The 23096-nt window shown below is 38.3% G+C and overlaps 1 protein-coding gene across 3 annotated transcripts in view; it reads right to left on the reverse strand.

The window, feature by feature from the left end:
- Positions 1–1064: 1064 nt before the first annotated feature.
- The window catches only part of METAP1 (methionyl aminopeptidase 1), a 62633-nt gene continuing 40601 nt past the window's right edge, over positions 1065–23096 (reverse strand). Inside the window, exons 7-11 of one of the 3 annotated variants that reach the window (XM_058721839.1) lie at positions 21529–21667; positions 19887–20018; positions 16637–16780; positions 12043–12108; positions 1065–7201 (exon numbers count right to left, since the gene is read on the reverse strand). In XM_058721839.1, the coding sequence (XP_058577822.1) occupies positions 7038–7201; positions 12043–12108; positions 16637–16780; positions 19887–20018; positions 21529–21667 (645 nt within the window). In that variant the 3' untranslated portion in view covers positions 1065–7037. Of the gene's footprint in view, positions 7202–8702; positions 8851–12042; positions 12109–16636; positions 16781–19886; positions 20019–21528; positions 21668–23096 lie in introns of those variants that run through there. The other 2 variants (XM_058721841.1, XM_058721840.1) reach the window with 2 other exon arrangements.

A 23096-nucleotide genomic window follows, 5' to 3' on the forward strand; every position in this document is an offset into this window, starting at 1 on the left:
GCACATCAGCAAGCCTATCCTGGTTATCCAAAGTTAGGAGGTCTACCACCTGAAAAGTATTGTTGGGAATTTAAGTATCTTTAAACTGCTTTCTTGGACAGATACATAATTTTAACACACAATGGCTAACCCACTATATACTTCATGAAAGTTAGTAAAATGTATTTTTAACTTAAGTACCTAAAATTTTACAGTATTAGGAACTAATTTTAAGCAACTTTTTACAGAAAATTTTTCCTGTACCTAGTTAGCACTTTTCAAATCTTGCTTGCATATTGTGCTATTCTGTTTAACCTGACTGATGTTCACTGGAGTAAGACAGTCCATTTGCAGACATGTCTGGGAACAAGTTCTTTATTACATGCAGAGAACATATAAAGTAGGAACCTAGGGAATGATGAGGTTTGGGGGGACGGAGATGGAAAAACTGCATTACATCCCAAACTGTCACAGTGAACCATTCATGTGTGTACAACTTACATCAAACAAAAAACACTCCAAAAAATATACATAATGCTATTTCTTTCCATTTATCCCATTTGAATGCAAACTTATAGTCAGTAAATTCTCAAAACGTGTTTTGATTTGGAAAAGAGGGAACATGTTTCCCATGCACAGAATGCTTCAGAACATTTTCTGCCTGGCTACCAATCTGCCAATTAGGCTGGTGATCAAAGTCCTGAAGTAACTGACAATTCTTTGGGCCTAGAGACACTGTGTGACCCAGGAAAAAAAAAACAACTGTAGATTGAGCCAATTTTGTTTCAATACACATGCCAGATTGGATTGTCAGCAAATACCCTTTAGAAAAAAGTATACCACATGGGGCGCCTGGGTGGCGCAGTCGGTTAAGCGTCCGACTTCAGCCAGGTCACGATCTCGCGGTCCCTGAGTTCGAGCCCCGCGTCAGGCTCTGGGCTGATGGCTCAGAGCCTGGAGCCTGTTTCCGATTCTGTGTCTCCCTCTCTCTCTGCCCCTCCCCCGTTCATGCTCTGTCTCTCTCTGTCCCAAAAATAAATTTAAAAAAAAAAAAAAAAAAGAAAAAAGTATACCACAAACACATCTGGAGAACATTTTATTATATTTAAAGAGATATTTAGATAATAAATGCATAGAACTAAGGGAATCATGTCTTTAAAGAAACAACTACAAAGTGAACAGGGCCATACAAAGTCCTCCATTATACAAATTTCTTTTGGTGGAACTTTATGGGCACTAAGTAGGTGGGATGGTTTTTAAAATGTGGACTGATTTTTATCAAAGTGGACATCATATCAGAATTCCTTGTGATGAGATAAATTTGCACAAGCCCCTTTCAAGAAAGGAGTGCTAGTCAACTACCTCCAGTTTAAAAATGGACTGAAGCTGGATATATTAAACCAGGATATATTAAGCAACATAAACAGTGAAAATGTGCTTTAAAGTAAGTATCTATTGCTCTTTCTCTAACATAGATCTTCAGACTAAAAGTTCTTATCCTTGGCTATTTTGTTTCCTCAGAATCAGATTGACTAATAAAGTAAAAATTCCGGCCTGAATTTTCTGTTGACCCCTGACCCAACTACTGAAATAAATTTGCTTTATAGTCACATTATATATAGAATAAAATAGTTGCTAATGGTATCATTCCACAAATAGGTCTCTCCATAGATAAGTATAGGGATTTGTCCTAGTCTTGCAACCAAATAAAAAACTGGAGAAATCAGAGCCCTGGGGTCCTGACTGTTGGTCCTGTGCTCTTCTCATGACACGAAAATACAAATGTACCTACAAGTTTTGGAAAAGTATTAGCACGTTTGTTCTTGAGGGTGAGGTGAGGAGGCCGAGGTAACATGAAAAGGGCTAAGCATCCAGGAGATGTAAGCGATGCCTCTACTAAAAGTTTTACAATGGTAAAAACGTTCTAGACATCAGTAAAAAATAATTACCAGAAGACTTTGAGCCGTAACAAACATATCACTGATACCTTTCCAGGAAGCCTTCTTCACTGCTCCACTGGACTTATTGGCACAGTTTGCTAAGACCCCAGCATTGACACATGTTGCAATATAACCACAGAATCGCTATAGACCGACAGCTGTGTTTTTGCTCCTCCACAGTCCCCAAAATGATGAGAGGCAGCCAAGGCCACCTTATTTCCTGCTTTCTTTTTCTCAAAATAACCAAATACAAAGCGCTATTTTTCTTTTTCATACTTAGCACCAAAAGGAAGAAGAGGTAAAGGAGAGGCTGCCACCAGAGGCTGCTTGCTCCTCAGGGTTCAAACGTGGGGGAGCCTGTGCTAAGCTAACCTTTCCTTGGGTGTTCATTTTTAAAATGAAACAACACATTAATAACTTTTAGGGTATTAGCAAAATGTAGCCTACATTGTGAAACAATCTGTTGCTAAGACAATAATGCCCAGATGTTTTTCTCTACTGGAAAATGGGCCACACATCTACATTACAAAGTGGTATCATGTGCTCCTCTTATAGCTCCAGAGTTTGGTAGAGGTCAAACACCAAATGTAGACAGAATCTTACCACACTATCTGAAACCTTTCCAATACTTCTAACTCCCAGATCACTATCCTTCCCATTCCTCTTACTGTACCTTTTGCCCCCAAGATGCACTGTATTGTCAAAAAGGAGCTCACAGTTTACGAAATTTAGGATACAGTAGGAATAAAATTACTTCAAGTAACAAACCAATAATCTATACTCCCGTAGTGAGACAGGTTTCAAGAATCACAAATTTTGCACTTAAGTTCACTGTTGGTAGTGATTTTGATACAGTAATTCTAAATTTTACATGTCTTACAGAATCCAGCAAATAAATATTAATGCTGTTCAGAACCAAAGTTCTCACCATAGGATAAAGCAGATATAAATATGAAACAGAAAAAGATGAGGAAGATTAGTGTTAGATTTGAAAGTATCAGAACGAATTCATGATTTATAAAAAGTACATTTCCTGGCTCTGTTCCCTGAAAGTGCCTGGCAACAAGGACACCCAGTAGCACCCAGATCCTCATTTCCAAATACCATTCCCCATGAAAAGGAACGAGGGCTCCTTGGAGAAACAGCCTGTCCCAGTGTGAGACAGGAAAGCTGTACAATAAACTTACAACATCTTGCTACAGCAAAAAGAAAGCGCTCAAAGACTGATAGGCGCAGGTCACAATGACACATGAATAAGCTTAAAGGTGCTTCTGCTGGCCAAATTTGGGACAATTACAGTAATTAAATAGAATTTTTAAGAATTGATGAGCCCACATTGACAACACTCAACGACTGTGGGTAAAAAAAAGGAGGGGGGAAAATGCTTCTTTGTAAAAGGGTGCCAGCTAATAAAATGTAAATGGAATGCTAGATTTCAGTCTCAATTTGCAGCCACCAATGTAATAAAATAATGGATTCTGGCAAGGATTATCAGTGCACGTTAATACCATTGAGTGAAAAGAATATCCAAATGGTCTTCAAGTATCTCCTCCCAGATTATTTGCTTCAGAAAAGAAAACTATTCTAGGGGCGCCTGGGTGGCTCGGTCGGTTAAGCGTCCGACTTCGGCTCAGGTCACGATCTCGCGGTCCGTGAGTTCGAGCCCCGCGTCGGGCTCTGTGCTGACAGCTCAGAGCCTGGGGCCTGTCTCAGATTCTGTGTCTCCCTCTCTCTGACCCTCCCCCATTCATGCTCGCTCTCTCTCTGTCTCAAAAATAAAATAAACATTAAAAAAAATTTTTTTAAAGAAAAGAAAACTATTCTTAAAATGGAAAGATCTGACAAAGCAAGTGATCAAACTTATATTGGCAATAATGTGACAGTAACATTGTGTCTCCTGATGTGATGTGACACAACGAATGAGACATACCACATACCATCAGTAGAGTCTTCTGCCAAAATATTTATCTTGAAATTTCTCATGAGAAACTCCCAGAGAAATACAGAAATTTATAAGCTAACTGGCCTGCTTTATTAAGTGTCAATTTCATAAAGCACTAAAAAAGGTAGAATTGTTCTAGAGTAAATAAGACTACAGATACAGGACAACCAAATGCATGGGTCTAGATCCTGGATTTAGAAAAGAGAGAAGCTTTAAAGAACATTTGGAAAAAAATTGAGACTCACATTTGAGTATATACTATACATTAGATAATTCTGTATCAATGTTAAATTCCTTGGGTGTGGTACTATGACAGTTCTTACTATGTAAGAAATGTCCTTACATCTTAACAGACAAGCTGCAATAATGTGAAGTATGATGCCATTTGTTTCAAAAGGAAGGTGCTTAAGAGAGAGATGTGGCAAAGTAATGATCGCTGAATACAGATAAGGGGTATATGATCATTTCCTTGTACTATACTTTCAACTTTTTTGTAAATCTGAAAATTTTCAAAATGCAAAGTTGGAAGTAAAAAACTTTTTTTTTTTTTTTTTTTTTTTTTTTTAAAAAACAGCTTACAGATACCATGAGGGTGCATTCTGGGGGCCTTAGCAAAAAGTAAAGCACCATGCCTGCAATATTAACCAAACACAAAGAAAAAAATAGTAGTTATAGGACAAAAGAATCAAGGTAAGAGGACAAATTCCTCAACCTCCTATTAAATTTCGACCCGTGGCAAGTGGTATTAAAGTGTCAGTGAATGGGTCCTAATGTACCTTAATCGACTACATCAGCAAAAGACATAAAATTTAAAGGCAAATGTTTCCCTGCTTCTAAATTATAATTCCAAGGGGGCTTAAGGACTGGCAGGAAAAACTGTATGTATTACTTTAAAAGCTGACACAAGGGGTGCCTGGGTGGCTCAATCGGTTTGGCATCCGACTTCGGCTCAGGTCATGATCTCACAGCTCAGGAGTTCGAGCCCCGCATCGGGTTCTGTGCTGACAGCTCAGAGCCTGGACCCTGCTTTGGATTCTGTGTCTCCCTCTCTCTGCTCTTCCCAGCTCATGCTCTCTCTCAAAAATAAACAAACATTAAAAAAATTAAGTTGACACAAAAAATAAAAAGTTAATACACTCTGAAAAGTTGGCAGAATAATGAAACGTGAAGCTTTCTCATCTAATAAACATTTTAAATTAGATATATACAATTAGACTAGAGCCCATACTGTTTTGAAATCTACCAAACCGAAAAAAGCATCATCACCAATGTTAACCTTTTTACAAAAAAATTATCCTATCAAGATATTTTTTCCTCAAGCTTATATTCTAATGATAGATATCAAAGAAGCCCACACTGTTAATTCTACCATCAGTACCTAAAATGATTCCCTAAATATTCAGCATTCTGTCTTGAAAGCTCTCAAAACTATGGTTGCATCTCAAATACTGCTGATAGGCTCTGGTGAACTAAACACAGTACTGAAATTATGTAGCCGTTAAACTCAAAAAACTCTTCACTCAAATGGTCATGAGTTTATTTTAGATTGTGAAATCAGCCACCCTACTCCCGCCACTTCCCTCTGAAACCCCAAACAAATGCAGCAAAGTTAATAACTACACGGGGGGGGGGGGGGGGGGGGGGGAGGGAATAATCGTTCAAACTTTTAATCTCCCTTTACACATTATATTAACATTCATATTGCAAGGCATTCCATTCACAAATATTACAGTTTGATAAAAAATTTCACACACATACCCCAAAAGTCTATACCAGATTCAGTCACTTCACTAAATCATTAAAATAATAAAAGTAATGAAAACATTATCATAATTCTTTTAAAGCAATAAAGGTCTGAGGCACTCTGGGAAAGATGTTCTCATATAACATGTCAGTGGTATCAAATTATCTTACAAGAAAGTTACCAGATACCCAGTAATCAAGTACACTCCAATGACAACGACTTTGATCTGATACGTGTTCCCTGGATACACTTCCATTTGGACTGAACTACTGAAAGGAACAAAGATATTGGGCAGCTGGGGTCATTTCTAATGAGGTTCCCAACCATGTCAAGGTAAAGTGTGTTTTCAACACACCACGGACAGCTGCATCTCTACTGCAAGGGAACAGTACAATCTTCAAAGAAGTTCCTTTCTCATCACTACCAGGTTTACTAAATGTCAGAAGCTAACAGCCCACCTGACTTACTCTGCTCACTGCCAAAAAGATTTCAGAACTGTCTCTTCCCATCAACCTCCACAGTGCAACCGTTCACCCTTCTCTGAATATCTCCAAGGTTTGCCCTTGAAATAAAATAGAGGGGAAGAAAGGGAGCTTTTTCCCTCCCATTTCGACCAGAAAGAGGTCTGAAAGAGCAATGTATCACAAAACGCTCATGCTCTGAAACAGCCAGCTATCATATGAAGCATGGCTATTTTTGCCAGAAACTAGATGTTTTTAAAACGTGACAACCCTTTTCCAAAGTGAATTTTGCCACAACCATTCACTGACAGAGTCCACACCGGAGAGGAAGTCTCACTGACCGAGTGCTTCCTTACACACAATTACAAGGGTAAATAAGTAGCATGGGGAAGGAGGGAGGCCAAATTCCCAACTGGGAAATAAATCACTGCAAACAATGGGTCCATTTATGACAGCATATAGCACTGGCAGGGCAGAATTAACACAAACCCAGGTCATATAGTGTTCAGGAATTACATACATGGAATTTAAAATGTATACATATATATTTCCATACATATATAATAAAAAAAAATCTGGAACAACATATGTTGCTAAAGTTTCAAGGATTCTCATCTTCCACATTCACCTGAAGAGCAGCTGGCTCTTGCTGGCCCAGTTGTGGCAGTGATAAAAGCAACTAGAAGCAGGTTTACGTAAAAAGTGCTCAAAGGCCAAGTGAGAAAACAGGGGTGCAGAGATTTCTGGAGGGAGAGGGGAATACTGAAAAGAGTTGAGAATGTTTCTTTTATTCTTCTCAGCTTTTTCAGACCCAAGTCAAGTTCTTGAGGACACACATCCAATGCTGTAGTCTTCCTTATCTATAGTCAAAACAAAACACGTAATAAAAATCTCCTCTTCCATTCTGTACTCTCAATAAAATGCATAGTACAGCCAGAAGGTATTACTGAGATGTGCCATCTCGGGAGAAATTAAAATTGGGACATGAAGTGAGGCCGCGTGCTATCAAGTCGCCGGGTCAGGATTTCACAGCCAGTGTCCGTGACCAGCAGGGTGTGCTCAAACTGAGCAGACCGCTTTCCGTCTCTCGTCACGGCGGTCCAACCGTCTGGCCAGGTTTCATCCTGCCATCCACCTTAAACAAACAAACAAAAACAATTTCTTAATTCTATCGCTCAGTTTTCTAAACAAACTCTCTAGATAAGTGTTTGCATATAGTCCTATATCCTTGGATATTACAGAAGCCAATTAGAAAATTCACTATTAAGACTCCAATTTACAAATGGTAGGCAGCTACATTCAAAAGAATGAAACTGGAAAAAAAAAGAATGAAACTGCATCACTTGCTTACATAGTAAGCAAATTACACAACACACAAAAATAAACTCAAAATTAAAGACTTGGGGGTGCCTGGGTGGCTCAGTCGGTTGAGCAGCTGACTTCAGCTCGGGTCATGATCTCGCGGTCTGTGAGTTCGAGCCCCGCGTCGGGCTCTGTGCTGACAGCTCAGAGCCTGAACCCTGTTTCAGATTCTGTGTCTCCCTCTCTCTGACCCTCCCCTGTTCATGCTCTGTCTCTCCCTGTCTCAAAAATAAATAAAAAATAAAAATAAAAAAGGTACAAAAAAAAAAAAAAAAAAAATTAAAGACTTGGAATTCCATGGAACTCCTTAAAGAAAACAGGCAGTAATCTCTTGGACATCAGCCTCACCAACATATTTATGAATCTGTCTCCTGAGGCAAGGAAAACAAAAGCAAAAATAAACTATCGGGACTACATCAAAAATAAAAAGCATTTGCACAGCAAAAGACGCCATCAACAAAACAGAAGGCAACCTACCGAATGCAAAAAGATATCTGCAAATGATAGATCTGATAAGGGGTTAATATCCAAATACATAAAGAATGTATATATACCTCAACACCAAAAACAAAAACAAAAACAAAGAATCCAATTAAAAATGAGGAGAGGACCTGAACATTTTTCCAAAGCAGACATAAGACACCTAACAGACACATGAAAAGATACTCAACATCACTAATAATCAGGGAGCTACAAATCAAAACTACAATGAGATTATCACCTCACAACAGGCAATAACATGTGTTGGTTGGTGAGGAAGTAGAGAAAAAGGGAACCCTTGGGGACTGCTAGTGTAAACTGGTGCAGCCACTGTGAGAAAAATTAAAAATAGAATTACCACACAATCCAGTATTTCCATTACTAGGAACTTACCCAAAGAAAACAAAAACACTCCTTCAAAAAGATATATGCACCCCTATGTTTACTGCAGCATTATGCAGAGTAGCCAAGATATGGAAGCAACTCTCAAGCGTCCACTGATAGATGAATGGATGAAGAAGATACGGCATGCACACACAACAAAGTATTACACAGCCACGAAAAAGGGTGAGATCATGCCATTTGCGACAACATGGATGGACCTAGAGGGTATTATGCTAAGTGAAATAAGTTAGACAGAAAAAGACAAATACTCTTATGATTTCACTTACATGTAGAACTTAAAAAACAAAACCAATGAACAATCAAACAGACTCTTAATTTTTTTTTTTTAACATTTATTTATTTTTGAGACAGAGACAGACAGCGAGCAGGGGAGGGGCAGAGAGAGAGGAAGACACATCTGAAACAGGCTCCAGGCTGCTCTGAGCTGTTAGCACAGAGCCTCATGCGGGGCTGGAACTCACAAACTATGAGATCATGACTTGAGCCAAAGTTAGATGCTTAATTGACTGAGCCACCCAGGTACCCCTGCGAAAGACTCTTAAATAGAGAGAACAAGCAAGTGGTTGCCAGAAGGGAGGTATATGGGGCGGGGTGGGGGGGGCGTGAAATTAGGGAATTAAGAGGTACAAACTTCCAGTTATAAAATAAATCACAGAAATGAAAAGTAGAGCATAGAGAATACAGTCAATAAAATTGAGAGGTGGTGACTACAGTTATCACGATAAGCACTGGGTAATACATAGTACTGTCAAATCAGTATATTTAATCTATACCTAGAACTAATACAATATTGTACATCAATTATACCTCAGTAATAACAATAATAATACTCCTATTTATACTTCAACTGTTTTAGTTTTTCCTCCAACTTAATTTTGGTTTTTAGTCCAATTAAGTAATGATGATATTTTAAATTTCCTTGGGTGTGTTACAACTTCACATTTTTTATGCCTCCCGAATACCAAATCAAGATGGTATTTCCAAAATAAAGGCACTGGGTATCATTTTAGAAAACATATTGATACAGCTAGGGGCGCCTGGGTGGCGCAGTCGGTTAAGCTTCCGACTTCAGCCAGGTCACGATCTCGCGGTCCGTGAGTTCGAGCCCCGCGTCAGGCTCTGGGCTGATGGCTCGGAGCCTGGAGCCTGTTTCCGATTCTGTGTCTCCCTCTCTCTCTGCCCCTCCCCCGTTCATGCTCTGTCTCTCTCTGTCCCAAAAATAAATAAAAAACGTTGAAAAAAAAAAAAAATTAAAAAAAAATAAAAAGAAAAAAAAAAAAAGAAAACATATTGATACAGCTCATTATAAAACTATGAGTTAAACACTGAATTAATAAATTTAGCTCTTTCCTGGTACAACTTTGGCATAAACTACAGCCAATATGTATTGTAAAGGAAATCATCTTTTTACACTTTTATTACAGCATTTTTTTAAATGTTTATTTATTTTTAAGAGAGAGACAGAGAGAGAGAAAGAATGCAAGCAGGGAAGGGGCAGAGACAGAGAGGAAGAGAATCCCAAGCAGGCTCTTCTCTGTCAGGACAGAGCCTAACATGGGACTCGATGTCACGAACCATGACCTGAGCCAAAATCAAGAGTCAGACGCTTAATCGAGTGAGCCACCCGGGCGCCCCTATAGCATTTAATTTCTAATATGATTTTTAAATGGCAGGCACACAGATGGTGACAAGAGATTCTACTCTGAAATTTTTGACCACACTCCTCTAGTAACCAGAAAAAAAGGGGCTAAGAGAAAGAAATAGGATTGGTGAAAGAATTTTAAAAAATTAGAATGAGGCAAAATAGATAGGGAGGGGCTAAAAAAGAAAGGAAACAAAGGGACAGTGAAAAAAGCCCCAGGACAGTGAAAGAAACCACTCTAGAGAAAGAGAGAAGGAGGGGAGGCAGAGGTAAAATGAGAAAATTATGCAATTCTGGATACTACTATAGAAGTGTGTTTATAGAGACTTTCTTGTCTCCAAATTAGATGTCAAAAAAAAATCAATACAGCCTTCATTTTGAGTAATCTTTACCAAAGATTAGGTCTCACTGACTCACACAAATCCTAGAACACATATATAAACTGCAGTGAAGTAACCTACTTTTACAATACTAAATCCCAGCCTAAAAAGAAAATATGAGGTAGCTTAAAGAAAGTTAATTCATGCTTTGTCAAACATGTAAAGATGACTATAACTGGGTATTTTCTTATGTAATGAATAACCTTTTCACAACTGGATTAAAGACATAATACTTATCTAACTTTACTGCGAACTGCTTACAAAAGGTTCTTTACCAATGTCAAGTCAAACATATCTGGATCCTATTCTGAGAAAATTCAAATTCTTCTTTGGATTTGAAACTTTCCACTCCAGAGCTAGGATTTAGCCTACCTGAGTTACACTGAAGTATGTATGCTATAATATGATGATTATCTGAACAGGCTCTATGAAAAGTTATTTGCTTATTCTTGGAAATACCACACTGTGTCTCACCAACCAGGTGCCAGTTAATGAAAACAGGTATGTAACCAAAACTACACTTTCTTCTCAGGGTCTTGCTTTTTTCTGCTAATATACCTCCCGCCTCAGACTGGTTCCACATGATCAGAACTTAATTCTTATTCCATGACAACCACAAAAACAGTACCTTGCATGTTTACAGCCCTTAAAAGGACACAAGGTATTTTGTGCTAATGTAAGTCGTCTCAATTCTTAATAGCTGCCCTGGGGAGCTGGCAGGTTAAAGACTGTAATTCCACTTTACAGAAAAGGCAACAAAGGATCAGGTTATAAGAAGGCAGCCTGTAGGCTGAATTTAGTGACTCACTTCTAAGGAAGGCAATCTGACAGAAGTAATGGGATGTCACTGCCAAGATCAGGTTATAAAAAAGACAGGAAGGATCCAGAGAGGAGGTATCCTTTAATGTAGGCCCCAGGACACACCAGCCCCACTACTATAGCCTCACTGCGTCCCCTAATCCCAACAGAGGACTGGCTGAGAAGAAAGGTGAAGAGAATATCCGACCATCTGAGCGACAAGCTCTAATCATGACACTGGGTCTTTATCAATGCTATGAGCCTGCCACGGGGAACAGTGACAGTGAGGACATAAAACTGCCAGCGTAAAGTATGTCTGTGCTGTGCTTTGTCCACAAGAGCTAAATAATGCCACCTGATGACCTGAGCGCAGACCCTGAGCAGGCAGAACAGCTCATGAGTTTGGTCTAAGTCAGCTGCCACGTAACTAGCTAGATGACTTCAGACGAGTTACTTACCTGCTTCAAGGATCAGTTTGCTGTTCTGTATGATGGGGATAGCACCTACCTCGTAAGTTGTGGAGAAGCAAATCATACACCCGTGTCTGCCTCGAAGTGAGTGGCTCTACTTCTTTTTCCCTCCCCCTGGACACCCATCAAAAAGCTACACAGGCTTAATGGAGGCTCCTGTTATTACAACACACCCTTTGACAGAATCTTTTATGGAAAGGGACCGGGATTCAAGTACTCCAGCATCTGACAGCAGAATTACCAGACAGAATGCACTGCTTTCTTGCCAGCCCTTACAGTTTTCAGTTCTCTACATGATACTGAATTGAGCTTGAGATGCGACTGGGAGTGGAAATGAACCAAAAAGAAAATAAACAGAGCAGACTACTGATCCGATCATGAGTGACCAAAAGTAAATTAAAATTCAATTCAAGAACATTATAGCATCCTTTTTTCTCACCTTCACAAATCATTGGCTCAATTGTAAATACATGGCCAGCTTTCATCACTCCAACTGCTTTATTTTCTGAAATTAAAGAAAAAAAAATTCTCAAAACCCAGCTAAAAACCAGCAGCATACTGCTGAACAGCTCCCTTGTCAGAGTACACAACTTACATTCCTATCAGTGATTCTTAAATTCCTCTCTCCTTTCCCAATTCCCCCTTCTTAAAGGGGATCATTCAACAAACAGGTATTTTGCAGATATCCACCTGCTGTGGGGCAGATACTGTCCTAGGCATATTTTAGTCTGCTTCTATTTTCTCTAGGAAAACACAGAGATGTTTGCAAAGTGATTTCAGATGTAGTTATCACTTCTATGAAATGAAAAGTACCACCATTTATGTTATACCAGGAGTAGAGTTGAAATCATGCAACCAAGCAGAGTTCCATTACTCACCCAGATATTTAAAGGAAAACAACAGATGTTCCAGATTATGCCGGAAGCCTCGCACCTTTTGGGCGGGTGTGTGGATGTGGGGTGAGGGGGGAGCAGGCACACAGCCCACAGAAACAATGGCACGATTCTCGTGAGGCTTTTATGTTGCCTTCTTTTTCTTATCTTCAAAAAGGAACAAAGCCTCTATGTATGAACCTACTTTTTTTTAATGATGATAAAACTATCCCTTTTTATCTGAAAACAGAAATTCCATTTTCTCCCCCAAATACTTTTTTAGCTTTTTGTTCACTAATATGAGAGTATTTTTCAGGACCATCATGAAAGACACAACGATGAGTTCAAGTATTCAAACTGGTCATCCTCCAAAAAAGGCCAAAAGGTAAAAACAGGGATGGACATTTTTAGATAATCTCAGACAAAAATGGAGAATCAGTTTAAAGTTCCAATTAAAAAACAAAAAAACAAAAAACTGATGTGAGCGTCAGTAAACAAATGACTGCATTTGCTCTGCTCAACCACCAGATGGCAACACCACTGGCTTTCAGGGTTTCTTGGTAAGGCTGGTCTTGGAGATGGTGGCTTTGGTAATGAATGACACGTGTCCAGAGGCTGAATCCACTAAACGCCATCTAGATGTGATCTAATCTCACCTGCACATTTATATTCCTACACATCCTTCCTTGTGAAAAGCCATCATGCTGCTTTTCACTCTCTTACGTGTTGCCAAAATACACGCACTGCAGATTCCAAATCTGGACTTTCTAAATCATCCTAAAATCTGAGAGGCAAAAAACAATGACTTATTATTTCTAAGAACTTTCTTTCCTAATGACCTGCAACTTACTACATATAAAGAATTGGTCATATTCCCCTGGGGATATGTATTTTTTTTTTTTTTTACTGTCAAAAGGGTAGCAGTGTGATGTCACAGAAAGAAAAAGGATAAAGGAATCTGGAACCAAGCTGTCCCACTGCTGCAGCACTGGAAGCATGTAGCCTCCGAGAGCACTTGCCAAGTGGCTAGTCAGAATGATGTCAACTGTTCAGTGTAAAATACATGCCGATTTCAAAGATGAAATATATATCTCAATCATTTTTACAATGGTTAAATGCTGAAATGCTAATTTTGTGAATGCAATGCATTACATAAAATATATCATTCAAGTTAATTCCACCTATTTATTTTTTTTTACTGACCACTAGAAATTTTTAAATTACATAGGCACCTCACAAGGTATTACTATTGGACAGTGATGAAACAGAGACTCAAAGTTCCACTCCCTTCTTCTGTCACTGACTCATTATTCTAGAAGTTACCACTCCTACTCAACTTGACTCATGGTTTCAGTTTCTCCATGTACCTCACTCAGCAAACATACATTATCTGATTGACCACACGACTGCAGACAGTACGCTAAGTCCTTCTGTAAAAAGCTGTACCCGCTCTACCATCTACCTCACAGATTATTTAACATACATTCCAAACGTAGGGTATTATCATTACCTCTCAGCCCTAATGACTTAAATAAAAGGAAATCAATTCTAACAAGGACTTCTCTAACACAGAAGGCGTGGAGGAAGTTACACAACAGTTTCCTAGTTCCACCTTCAGCTGGTTAGGAATATGGGGTTACAAGCCAAAGCAGGGATCATTTACACATTTCAAAAGGTCTCAGCTGCACAAAGACTCAGCAGTTTCCTTTTACACTTCCCTAAAGTGATCACAACATATTTTAATATATATATAAACCTGACTGAAACTGGACTTTCCATAAATGTATCAAACATATGAAATCAAGTATACCTGGCCCTTGCTTCTTTTTTCAGAACTGTTTTTTTATTTCTAATTAAATGGTTTTATGTATTTTACGGACACGATCATCACTGACCCATGTCCCCTTCTCCCATAAATTCTATCTTCTTCCATCTCTTTATATAATCCATATCTAAACCTGAGTCTGTCATTTGTCAATTCAGTAAGTAAAGGGAATTTTTTTCACCCCCCGCCCCCGCACACACTTTTTACACAAACATACACACACTCATGTATTCCTGTAATCAGAGTAGCCACTTCCATTCTGTTAATGGAATGCACATCAGATTACAGGGCTTACCAGGAAGGAATTAAGTTGGCTACTTATTTTCTGTTGCTAATTTTTATTTCAAGCACAATTCACAGCTTATATAAAGAAAACTTTGTGCTCTGCTAATAAATGTTTGCTGATATGTACCAAATGCTGTGCTCCAAACTACTTCTCCAGCTTCTCCCATTGAGAGGTTTCTCACTCCTTTCCCTTTTCTTCACAACTACTGACATCTAGAATCTTACCACCTCACACCTCGACTACGGCAACAAGTGTGCATCAGGCTGGCTAGACTAGCTCACACCTGCAATACACTCTAGACAACACTGCCAAATTTGTCTTCCCAAAATAGCAACTTCACCTTGTCATTCTTCTGCACGAAAATGTTTCCGATAATCCCAGCAAATAAAGTCAAATATCCTTGGTCTGGCACTGCCTCCTGCTGTATTATTAATATATAGTACTCAGCCCTAGCTCATCATGTCTCTGTTCACTCTCAACTTGAAACATCTATTCATGCTTCCTCTCCACCTGGAATTTCTTCCTCATCTCCACCAAGCCAAAATTTCAACCATTCTTTTTTTCTCCCACAGGAACTACACCAAACTGCTTTGGTCCTTACCAGGCAGCACAAAGTATGGGAATCAAGATTGCCTCTAGAAGGACAAAACCCAGGTACCACTCCTAGTCTTGGTATTTATTTACTAGTCTGTGTGAACCTGAGTAAATGAAGTACTTTTCTAAGCACAGAATCTGCATTTATTTCTTTATTTTGTTTATTTATTTATTTAGCAGAATCTGCTCTTTAAAATAGGGCTAAGAAATTATTCAGTTGTGATGATCAAATGAAATAATGTATATCCATCATTATCATCATCATCATCATCATCCTAAAAGTTAACACTAATTGCTTTCCATTTTCTATCTCACTTAATCCTAGTAACAATTCTAGGGTAAGTGCCACTCCCTACTGTTGTTCAAGATGAGAAAACTTAAGCACAAGAAATTATGTGAAAGTGCCTACACAGCAATAACTCACATATATTTGTTAAATTCCTTCTTAGGTCGCTTACTGTGGACAGCTTTCATTTCTAGCACTAAATAAACAGACTTATTCCTGCATGCCTTATTTCTCCAAGAGAAAAGGTTTCTGGAAGACATTAATTGTCCCACACTTCCTTTCTTATTCTATCAGATAGCACTCAACTTGAAGAAAAAGGTACTTCATCTATCTCCTTTATTTATACCAACAAATAGTACAGTATCTGGTATATACTACAAAATAAAACCAAGCCAAACCAATTTCATTTAAGGAATCAAAAAAGTGACAGCAGAGAATGCCTGGTGACTCAGTCTGACTTCAGCTCAGGTCATGATCTCATGGTTCATGAGTTCAAGCCCCACATCGAACTCGCTGGGTCAGCGCAGAGCCTGCTTCAGATTCTCTGTCTCCCTCTCTGTCTGCTCCCCACCCGCTCATGGGTGCACACTCTCTCCTTCTAAAAAATGAATACACATTAAAAAAAAAAAAAAAAAAAAGAATAGTGATAGCTGGACCCATGGCAGAGGCTGGTGACCAAAATTAGGTTACTTCTCTGAGAGTCCTCAGCTAGATTACACTTCCCAATCTCCTTTTCAGTTTAGTGTAGCCATGTGACTGAATTCCCACCAATGAAAAGTAAATGTAAGTGATCTATGCCAATTTCAGGCTGGTTCATTAAAACCTCCCAAAGATACCCCGCTCCATGCTTTTCCCCCTCCTCCCAGTATCTACAGATTAGAAGAATAACTCCCAAAGTGATCTTGAAAGGTATAGGTTGGCAATGACAGAACCTGGGTCACAGAATAACTGCCGTATCACCACCACCCCAATAGTGACCAAACACGTTTTGGACTGTTAGGTGAGCAAGATAACAAATGTGTATTGTGTATGAGCACATATACATTTTGAGGGTCCATTTATAACAGTTAACAGAAAAATAAATACAAAATAGTAGGTCCTGTTAAATGTTTGAATAAATACTTGTTAAATAAATGGTTAGCAAACAGCAAATCTTTGGGTAGTACTTACTGGCATAATGGGGTACATTAGGGGCTGTATGAAAAAGCTTGTGGATTCCATGCCCACAATAGCTTCGAACAACTGAAAACCCATTTGCTTGGGCATGCTTCTGAATAATGTTTCCCAATTCTCTGTATCGAACACCAGGTTTCACTGGAAGGAAAAAAGAGGACTCATGACAAAGTAATAGTAAGTGACACTTACTGCCAATTACTATCTATGTGCCTGGAACCTTTCCAAATGCTTTATATGCCTACATTACATGCCTACACATAAACATGTACTCATATGCCTATACATAAACATGTTCCTCACAAAACTTTCAGATGAGGAAACCAAGGGAAACAGATACTACGCTGCCAATAAATAGCAAAGTTGAGATTCAAACTAGTAGCACCTGTACTTCCTCCTTCGGTGCAGAAAGGGACACATGTGCAGTACTAAGAGGTTGAGAGACATACCTTTCGCTTTCTAAATAGACAAAAGAAAGGGGCGCCCAGGTGGCTCAGCCCACTGGGCATCCCAACTTCGGCTCACCACTGGTGGGTTCGAGCCCCACATCGAGCTCTGTGCTGACAGCTCAGAGCCTAGAGCCTGGGATTCTGTATCTCCCTCTCTGACCCTCCCCGGCTCATACTCTGTCTCTCTCTCTCCCAAAAATAAACATTAAAAAAAATTTTTAAATAGACAAAAGAATGGAAAACAGGCATCTCTTTCTCTCCTTCTCTAAGGTCAAGTGTGCTATCCTATTAAAGCGAGCAGAAGAAGTAAAGTAGGAAAGAGCACCAGGACAAAAAGCAATGTCCAGAAAGTAACTTGGACTTATCCTTAGTTTCAGAGTGATCAAGTTCTCAAAGGATTACTTCCCCTGGGCTTCTTTCCCCATAAAAGTGATCCTCAAATTACTCACAGTTGCCTCTGAAGACAGTCCTGAGGATAGGGTATAGAAAGATACTTCTCACTATATACTTCCTGCTCTGCTTAATTTTTATGACTTTTGCCACTATAAACCAAAACAAACAAAGTGGTTCTTGTTGTTGTTATGGCTGTCCCAGCACTGAGACCCCCAAGCTGGGCGCTGCCCAGACTCCCAGAGAACCTAGTCATGGTTCTGGTGCTCCAACTCCCTACAGTCTCCTAACTCTGCCTCCCTGATTTTCAACCTGTAGTTCCAGTACAACGTATCACCTCCAGCCAATCAAATCTCTGGGCAAACAGCTCCAGGAATTATTTCAATTAATATGTACTTGTTCTTAACTCTATGTTCCAGCTTGACTGTTTTCAGGGGTGGGAAGTTAATAATGTTGAGGAACAAGGCTGACTTGCATAATGATTTGCTTGCATTCCCATCCAAGCCTTCTTATCAGCCCCAGTCACGGGGGAGCAAAGCAAAACTTTAACCCATTTTGTGCAATATACAACAACAAAAAATCCCTGTTCAAAAATAATGAGAATAAAAGACAGGAGATTTCTCCCTAATTCTCAAACTAGAGGCAATTCTCATCCCAAGGATGCACTTCATAAGTACCTGGAGATGCTTTTAGTTTTCACCACTAGGAGGGCCGGTGCAAACTGGAATCTAGTGGGTAAAGACCAAGAATGTGGCTAAGCATCCTACAATGCACAGGACAGGCCCTACAATAAAGAATTACCAGACTCAAAACAATTTAATGTGTAGATTGAGAAGCCCAATTCTAAAAGGAAAATTTTAACAACAGTCAAGCTCTACTGCTCTATACCATGTTGAGCAGCCAAGCCAGTAGAAAATAAGGGGCAAGAATGATACATACAAAGGTATTAATAGCACTTTCCAGAGTTCTATCCTGGCTACTGTGACAAAGACTTTGGTATCTGGTAGTTTCTTGATAAGTTCTATTCCTGTGTCTTTGTAAAACAACATTTCAGCTCTCTGGTTATTTCCATCAACTCACAGAAGAGCAAAAAGGATATAAACATCAAAGATACTACCTGGCAGAAACCCTAAAAATTGTTTTAAACTACAACTTCCAAAAATGAGAAACTAAACACTAAAGAATATTAGCTTTTACATAATCAACACAGATACTTGAAAGTATCACATTTTCATTTTTCATTCCTCTAACTTTATTAGTAAAAATGTCATCATTTTCCATGCATGTTAAAATGGACTCAAAAAAATAAAAATAACAGATCTATGTTATCAGAGATAACTATGTGTTTGTCAAAGAATGTGGTCCTGTCCAATACTGTGTTGATGATATATCAGGTTTATTGTGGGGGAAAGGAAGGTGAATACAGATAATATACTGAACAATATAGCTAAAATGTCATGTGATTCAACCTAAAAAGTTGTTTGAATTCCAACTGTCCTTTTAGTAACAGTCTGCTAACATTCGCAACAAGCCATTCTTTCTCCTCCTAAGACATACTATAAACAACAACAACAACAAAATCTGTATGAGCTATCTGAGTGGACAAAGACAGCCTGAGAAAAATCCTACAGAAATATACCTGTACTCAAAGATATTATTCACTACAATAGCAAGACATCTAGAAAACACCAAATTCTAGTAGGGGAATACTTGTAGAAATTTTTATAGTATGAAATATAATATATAGCCATTAAAAGAAGGGGGTAGATCTATGCATGCAAGTACATGTTAATTGGGAAAAATCACAAAGACCCTACTGGGAAAACATACAAATTACAGAATACTACAAATATTATAACTCCAATTAACCTAACTAAACACATACACATAAATATATGTGGTATGTGTATGTCCATCTGTTAATGTACAGGGGAGAAAAAAAACCTATATGTTAAAAGCAGATACCTCTGGGAAAAAAAGATATAAAAAGGAAAGAGGTAAGTATAAAGGAAGATCGTTCATTTTTCTCTCATAATCTAGCATTAATTTTTCTTATAATGAGAACATAATATGAAAGAATTAACATGTAGGAAAAAAACTGCACTTAAGAACTACACATTTCTATACACTTATCATGTTATACATATAATATACATTCCTCCTCATTTATCGGTCAAAGAAAAGAAAGATAAATCACAGAAGAGATAAAGGGTGATAAGCAATCATCTGGTCCACCTCATCAAGGGATCCCCAAATCACCCGTATACCCATCACTGCTAAAACCCACGCTAACTCAGGCAGGATAGAGGCAAAGCTGGAAAGGGCAAGGAAAGAACTGTGGAGCGACGAGCCATCTGAAGCCCATCAACACGTAACAGCTCTAGAGGGTGCCCAGCACTGCCACTCACCTGCGTCAATGGCTTGCATCAGGCACTCATACGTGGTCTGAACCAGTTTCCGTGCTCCCTCGTCCACATCTCCGACAAAAAACGTCTCATTCAAGTCCCCATGGTAGCCATTGCGATAAAGAGTGATGTCCACTGTAAAACAATGTACAAATATATAGACCATATTTTTGTTTCAAAATAGAAGACATTTCTCCAACATGACAGCATCAAGCAACTTAATGAGAAAGACAATTTCTGCATTCTCAAACTAGACACTAATGGATATACAGTTATCGCCTGAAAGACATTCCTTGTCTGTAATGCAACTAAACTCACTGTGGCGGAAAAGGATGTGGTCACGCAGCACAAGCCAGATGGTGGTCTTTTATACTTACAGTACTAATTAGATCATTTATGTCAGAAGAAATGTATTGAGGATACATTCACACAAGATCAATAAGCAATTAATAACATTAAATGGAGGACTATGCTATGTTTTGACATTAAACAGAAAATACTGCTTTCACTTACTGTCTAACGTGTTTTTTTCTCTTCCTAGTGAATCACTAAATAAAAAAACTTACACTGTTCTACACTTATTTTTTTCAAAAACTCATTTGCTTTCACTTATTTGTGAATATTCACCCTTCCCTTTGTCAACATATTGAATACATACAGACTACTAACATACAACTGTAATACACTAAATGTATGTTAAATGAGTTTTTTTAAACCATGAATTTTGACCAACCTACAGTATCACGATATAGGTGTGTTGGCTAGCACGACACGTACATGCCTGAAAAACCTCACACATTATGTAATAAATGTGTAAAAATAAAATAACAGGTTTGTATGAAAAATAATAATTAAAAATAACAGGGTATGTATGAAAAACAGGGTTGGGCAAAAGCCATGGCACTTTGTAAACAGATACCTTAACTAAAAAATAACAACCGAACAAGAAGTGTTGGCCGTCTCCACTATCACTCCCAGTCAGCATCATAGGCAAAGCATCCCCTGCAGCCTTACCACTTGGGGCTCATGCTTCCTCATCTGACAGGTAAGCGTTTGAAGGTTTCTGATTACTAACAAGACCAAGGTCATCAATATTAAAAATACCATCTAGGGATGTCTTCTTCATCGGTATTTCTTTTTATCGCAGCTCCTTCCTCTGCACTTGCAGCGTCCCCAGATAGTTTAACACAGTGGCCCCTGTAGCCACTTTCTGAATTTCTTACATCAAGGAAGGCATTTCTGTAGGATTTTACCTTTTTTCTTAAGATCTTCATATATTACTAAAAATTTTTCATTCTCTGTAAGAAAAGCCTGCCCTGATCTCTTCAACACCATTAGTGGACTAAAAGAAAAGGCAGGGAGGAGGAGTGAATCCCACCTGAATCAACATTACTTCCACATTTCACTGACATCTTCCACGATTTGTCAATCACAATCATGCTGTGCCAAACATATCATACTAGAAGTACTGAAAATCATAAAAAATGTTTCCACAGATTTAAGATTTCTTTAAAATTTTAAATACAAAAAAGGGATAAGTTAAAGACAGGAAGCAAGGAAAGAAAACACAAGTCACTATCAGACTCCCAAAACCTTGTTATTGCTTTGCTCGTGGTGACAAAAGTCATGCTTACACATTTCTTACCGTTAACAATATCACCTTCTTGCAAGGGCCGTCTGTCTGGAATCCCGTGGCATATCACTTCATTCACTGAAGTACAACAAGACTTTGGGAAATTATAATAATTCAGGGGAGAGGGATAACAATTTCTTGCAATACATGCCTATAAGAAATTAAAATACAGAGAAAATAGTTTGGAATGTGCAAAAGAAAAAAATCTGTATGCAATTAACCAGATTTAAAAATTTTTTAAATGTGAAAAAAACTGTTGTACAGATGCTCCTAATGAACTTATTTAATATATCATTTTAGAAAAAGTAATAAATATTATCTTAAACAATATACATCAGACTGTAGACAAACCAATTTACTGGTAAGTGCAAAAGTAAAGCAAGTTCACATATTATAACTATTTCCAAGTACACACAAATGTTACTATATGAAGATTCTAGTTTGGAATTAACTACTCTTTATTAAAAATATATTATTTAAAATAAAAAGATAATATCTAAAGCAAATATTAAATGTACTTTTAATGTAATTATATCTTATAACCAGCTTATATATATCCTTATAACCAAAAATGGAATACCAGCATAATTAAGAGATGACAAAGTACTTCCTGATACATTTTAATCACTACATTCACATGGAACAACAAGGGAACCTCTAAGAAAATGGTCTGGTTTTCCTTAACAAGTCTTATTTTACTTGGATGTTTTTACACAGTGGGAGTTACAACATATATAATTTCTGTTTCCATACTACCACACAGTCTTCAGACCAATAAATACTTGCATATAATATGATTTGTGAAATATACCATAATTTTACTGGCAATTCCACTACTATTAGAAATTTAAATGAAGTTTCCTCAATTACAAAAAATATTACAACCAGTAACTATATGGCTGTCACTTTTCCCTTATTTGATGATATGCTTCTCACAGCCAGTATAAATAGTTTAGAGCACATAGCAAATTGTTTTGACTAAAAATGTCAACTCCATCATTTACAAGTTGTGTAACATTGGGCAGTTAACCTCTGCCTCAGTTTCCCTATCTATACAACAGAGAGGACAGTGGTATCTAGCTCATGGAGTTGTTGCAGACATTAAATGAGTTAGTGAAAAAGCACCTGGCCTATAGCAAGCGTGCAATATGCTACTACTGCATACTACATATTTTATAACATAGGGAAGAATTCCCCAAAATCAGAATTTATAAATTTTGAATAAAAAATTTTATAAACGTTTTTTACTGCTCAAGAAACATCATCAAATTCCGTTTCAAAAAGGTCGTTCAATTTACAGTAGCACAACCATGCAAAAAGAGTACCAGCTTGGGGTGCCTGAGTGGCTGGCACTCAGTGGCTGGTTAAACGTCCGACTCTTGGTTTTTGGCTCAGGTCATGATCTCCTAGTCCGTGAGTTCGAGTCCTGCATCAGGCTGTCTGCTATCAGCACAGAGCCCACTTTGGATCCTCTGTCCGCGCCCCCCCCACCCCTCCACTCCGCGCTCTCTCTCTTCTCAAAAATAAACATTTAAAAAAATTTTTACAGAGTACCAGCTTCATCTCCACAGAGACTGTGG

Source organism: Neofelis nebulosa, chromosome 3 (assembly GCF_028018385.1).
Source record: "Neofelis nebulosa isolate mNeoNeb1 chromosome 3, mNeoNeb1.pri, whole genome shotgun sequence".
Taxonomy (NCBI): domain Eukaryota; kingdom Metazoa; phylum Chordata; class Mammalia; order Carnivora; family Felidae; genus Neofelis; species Neofelis nebulosa.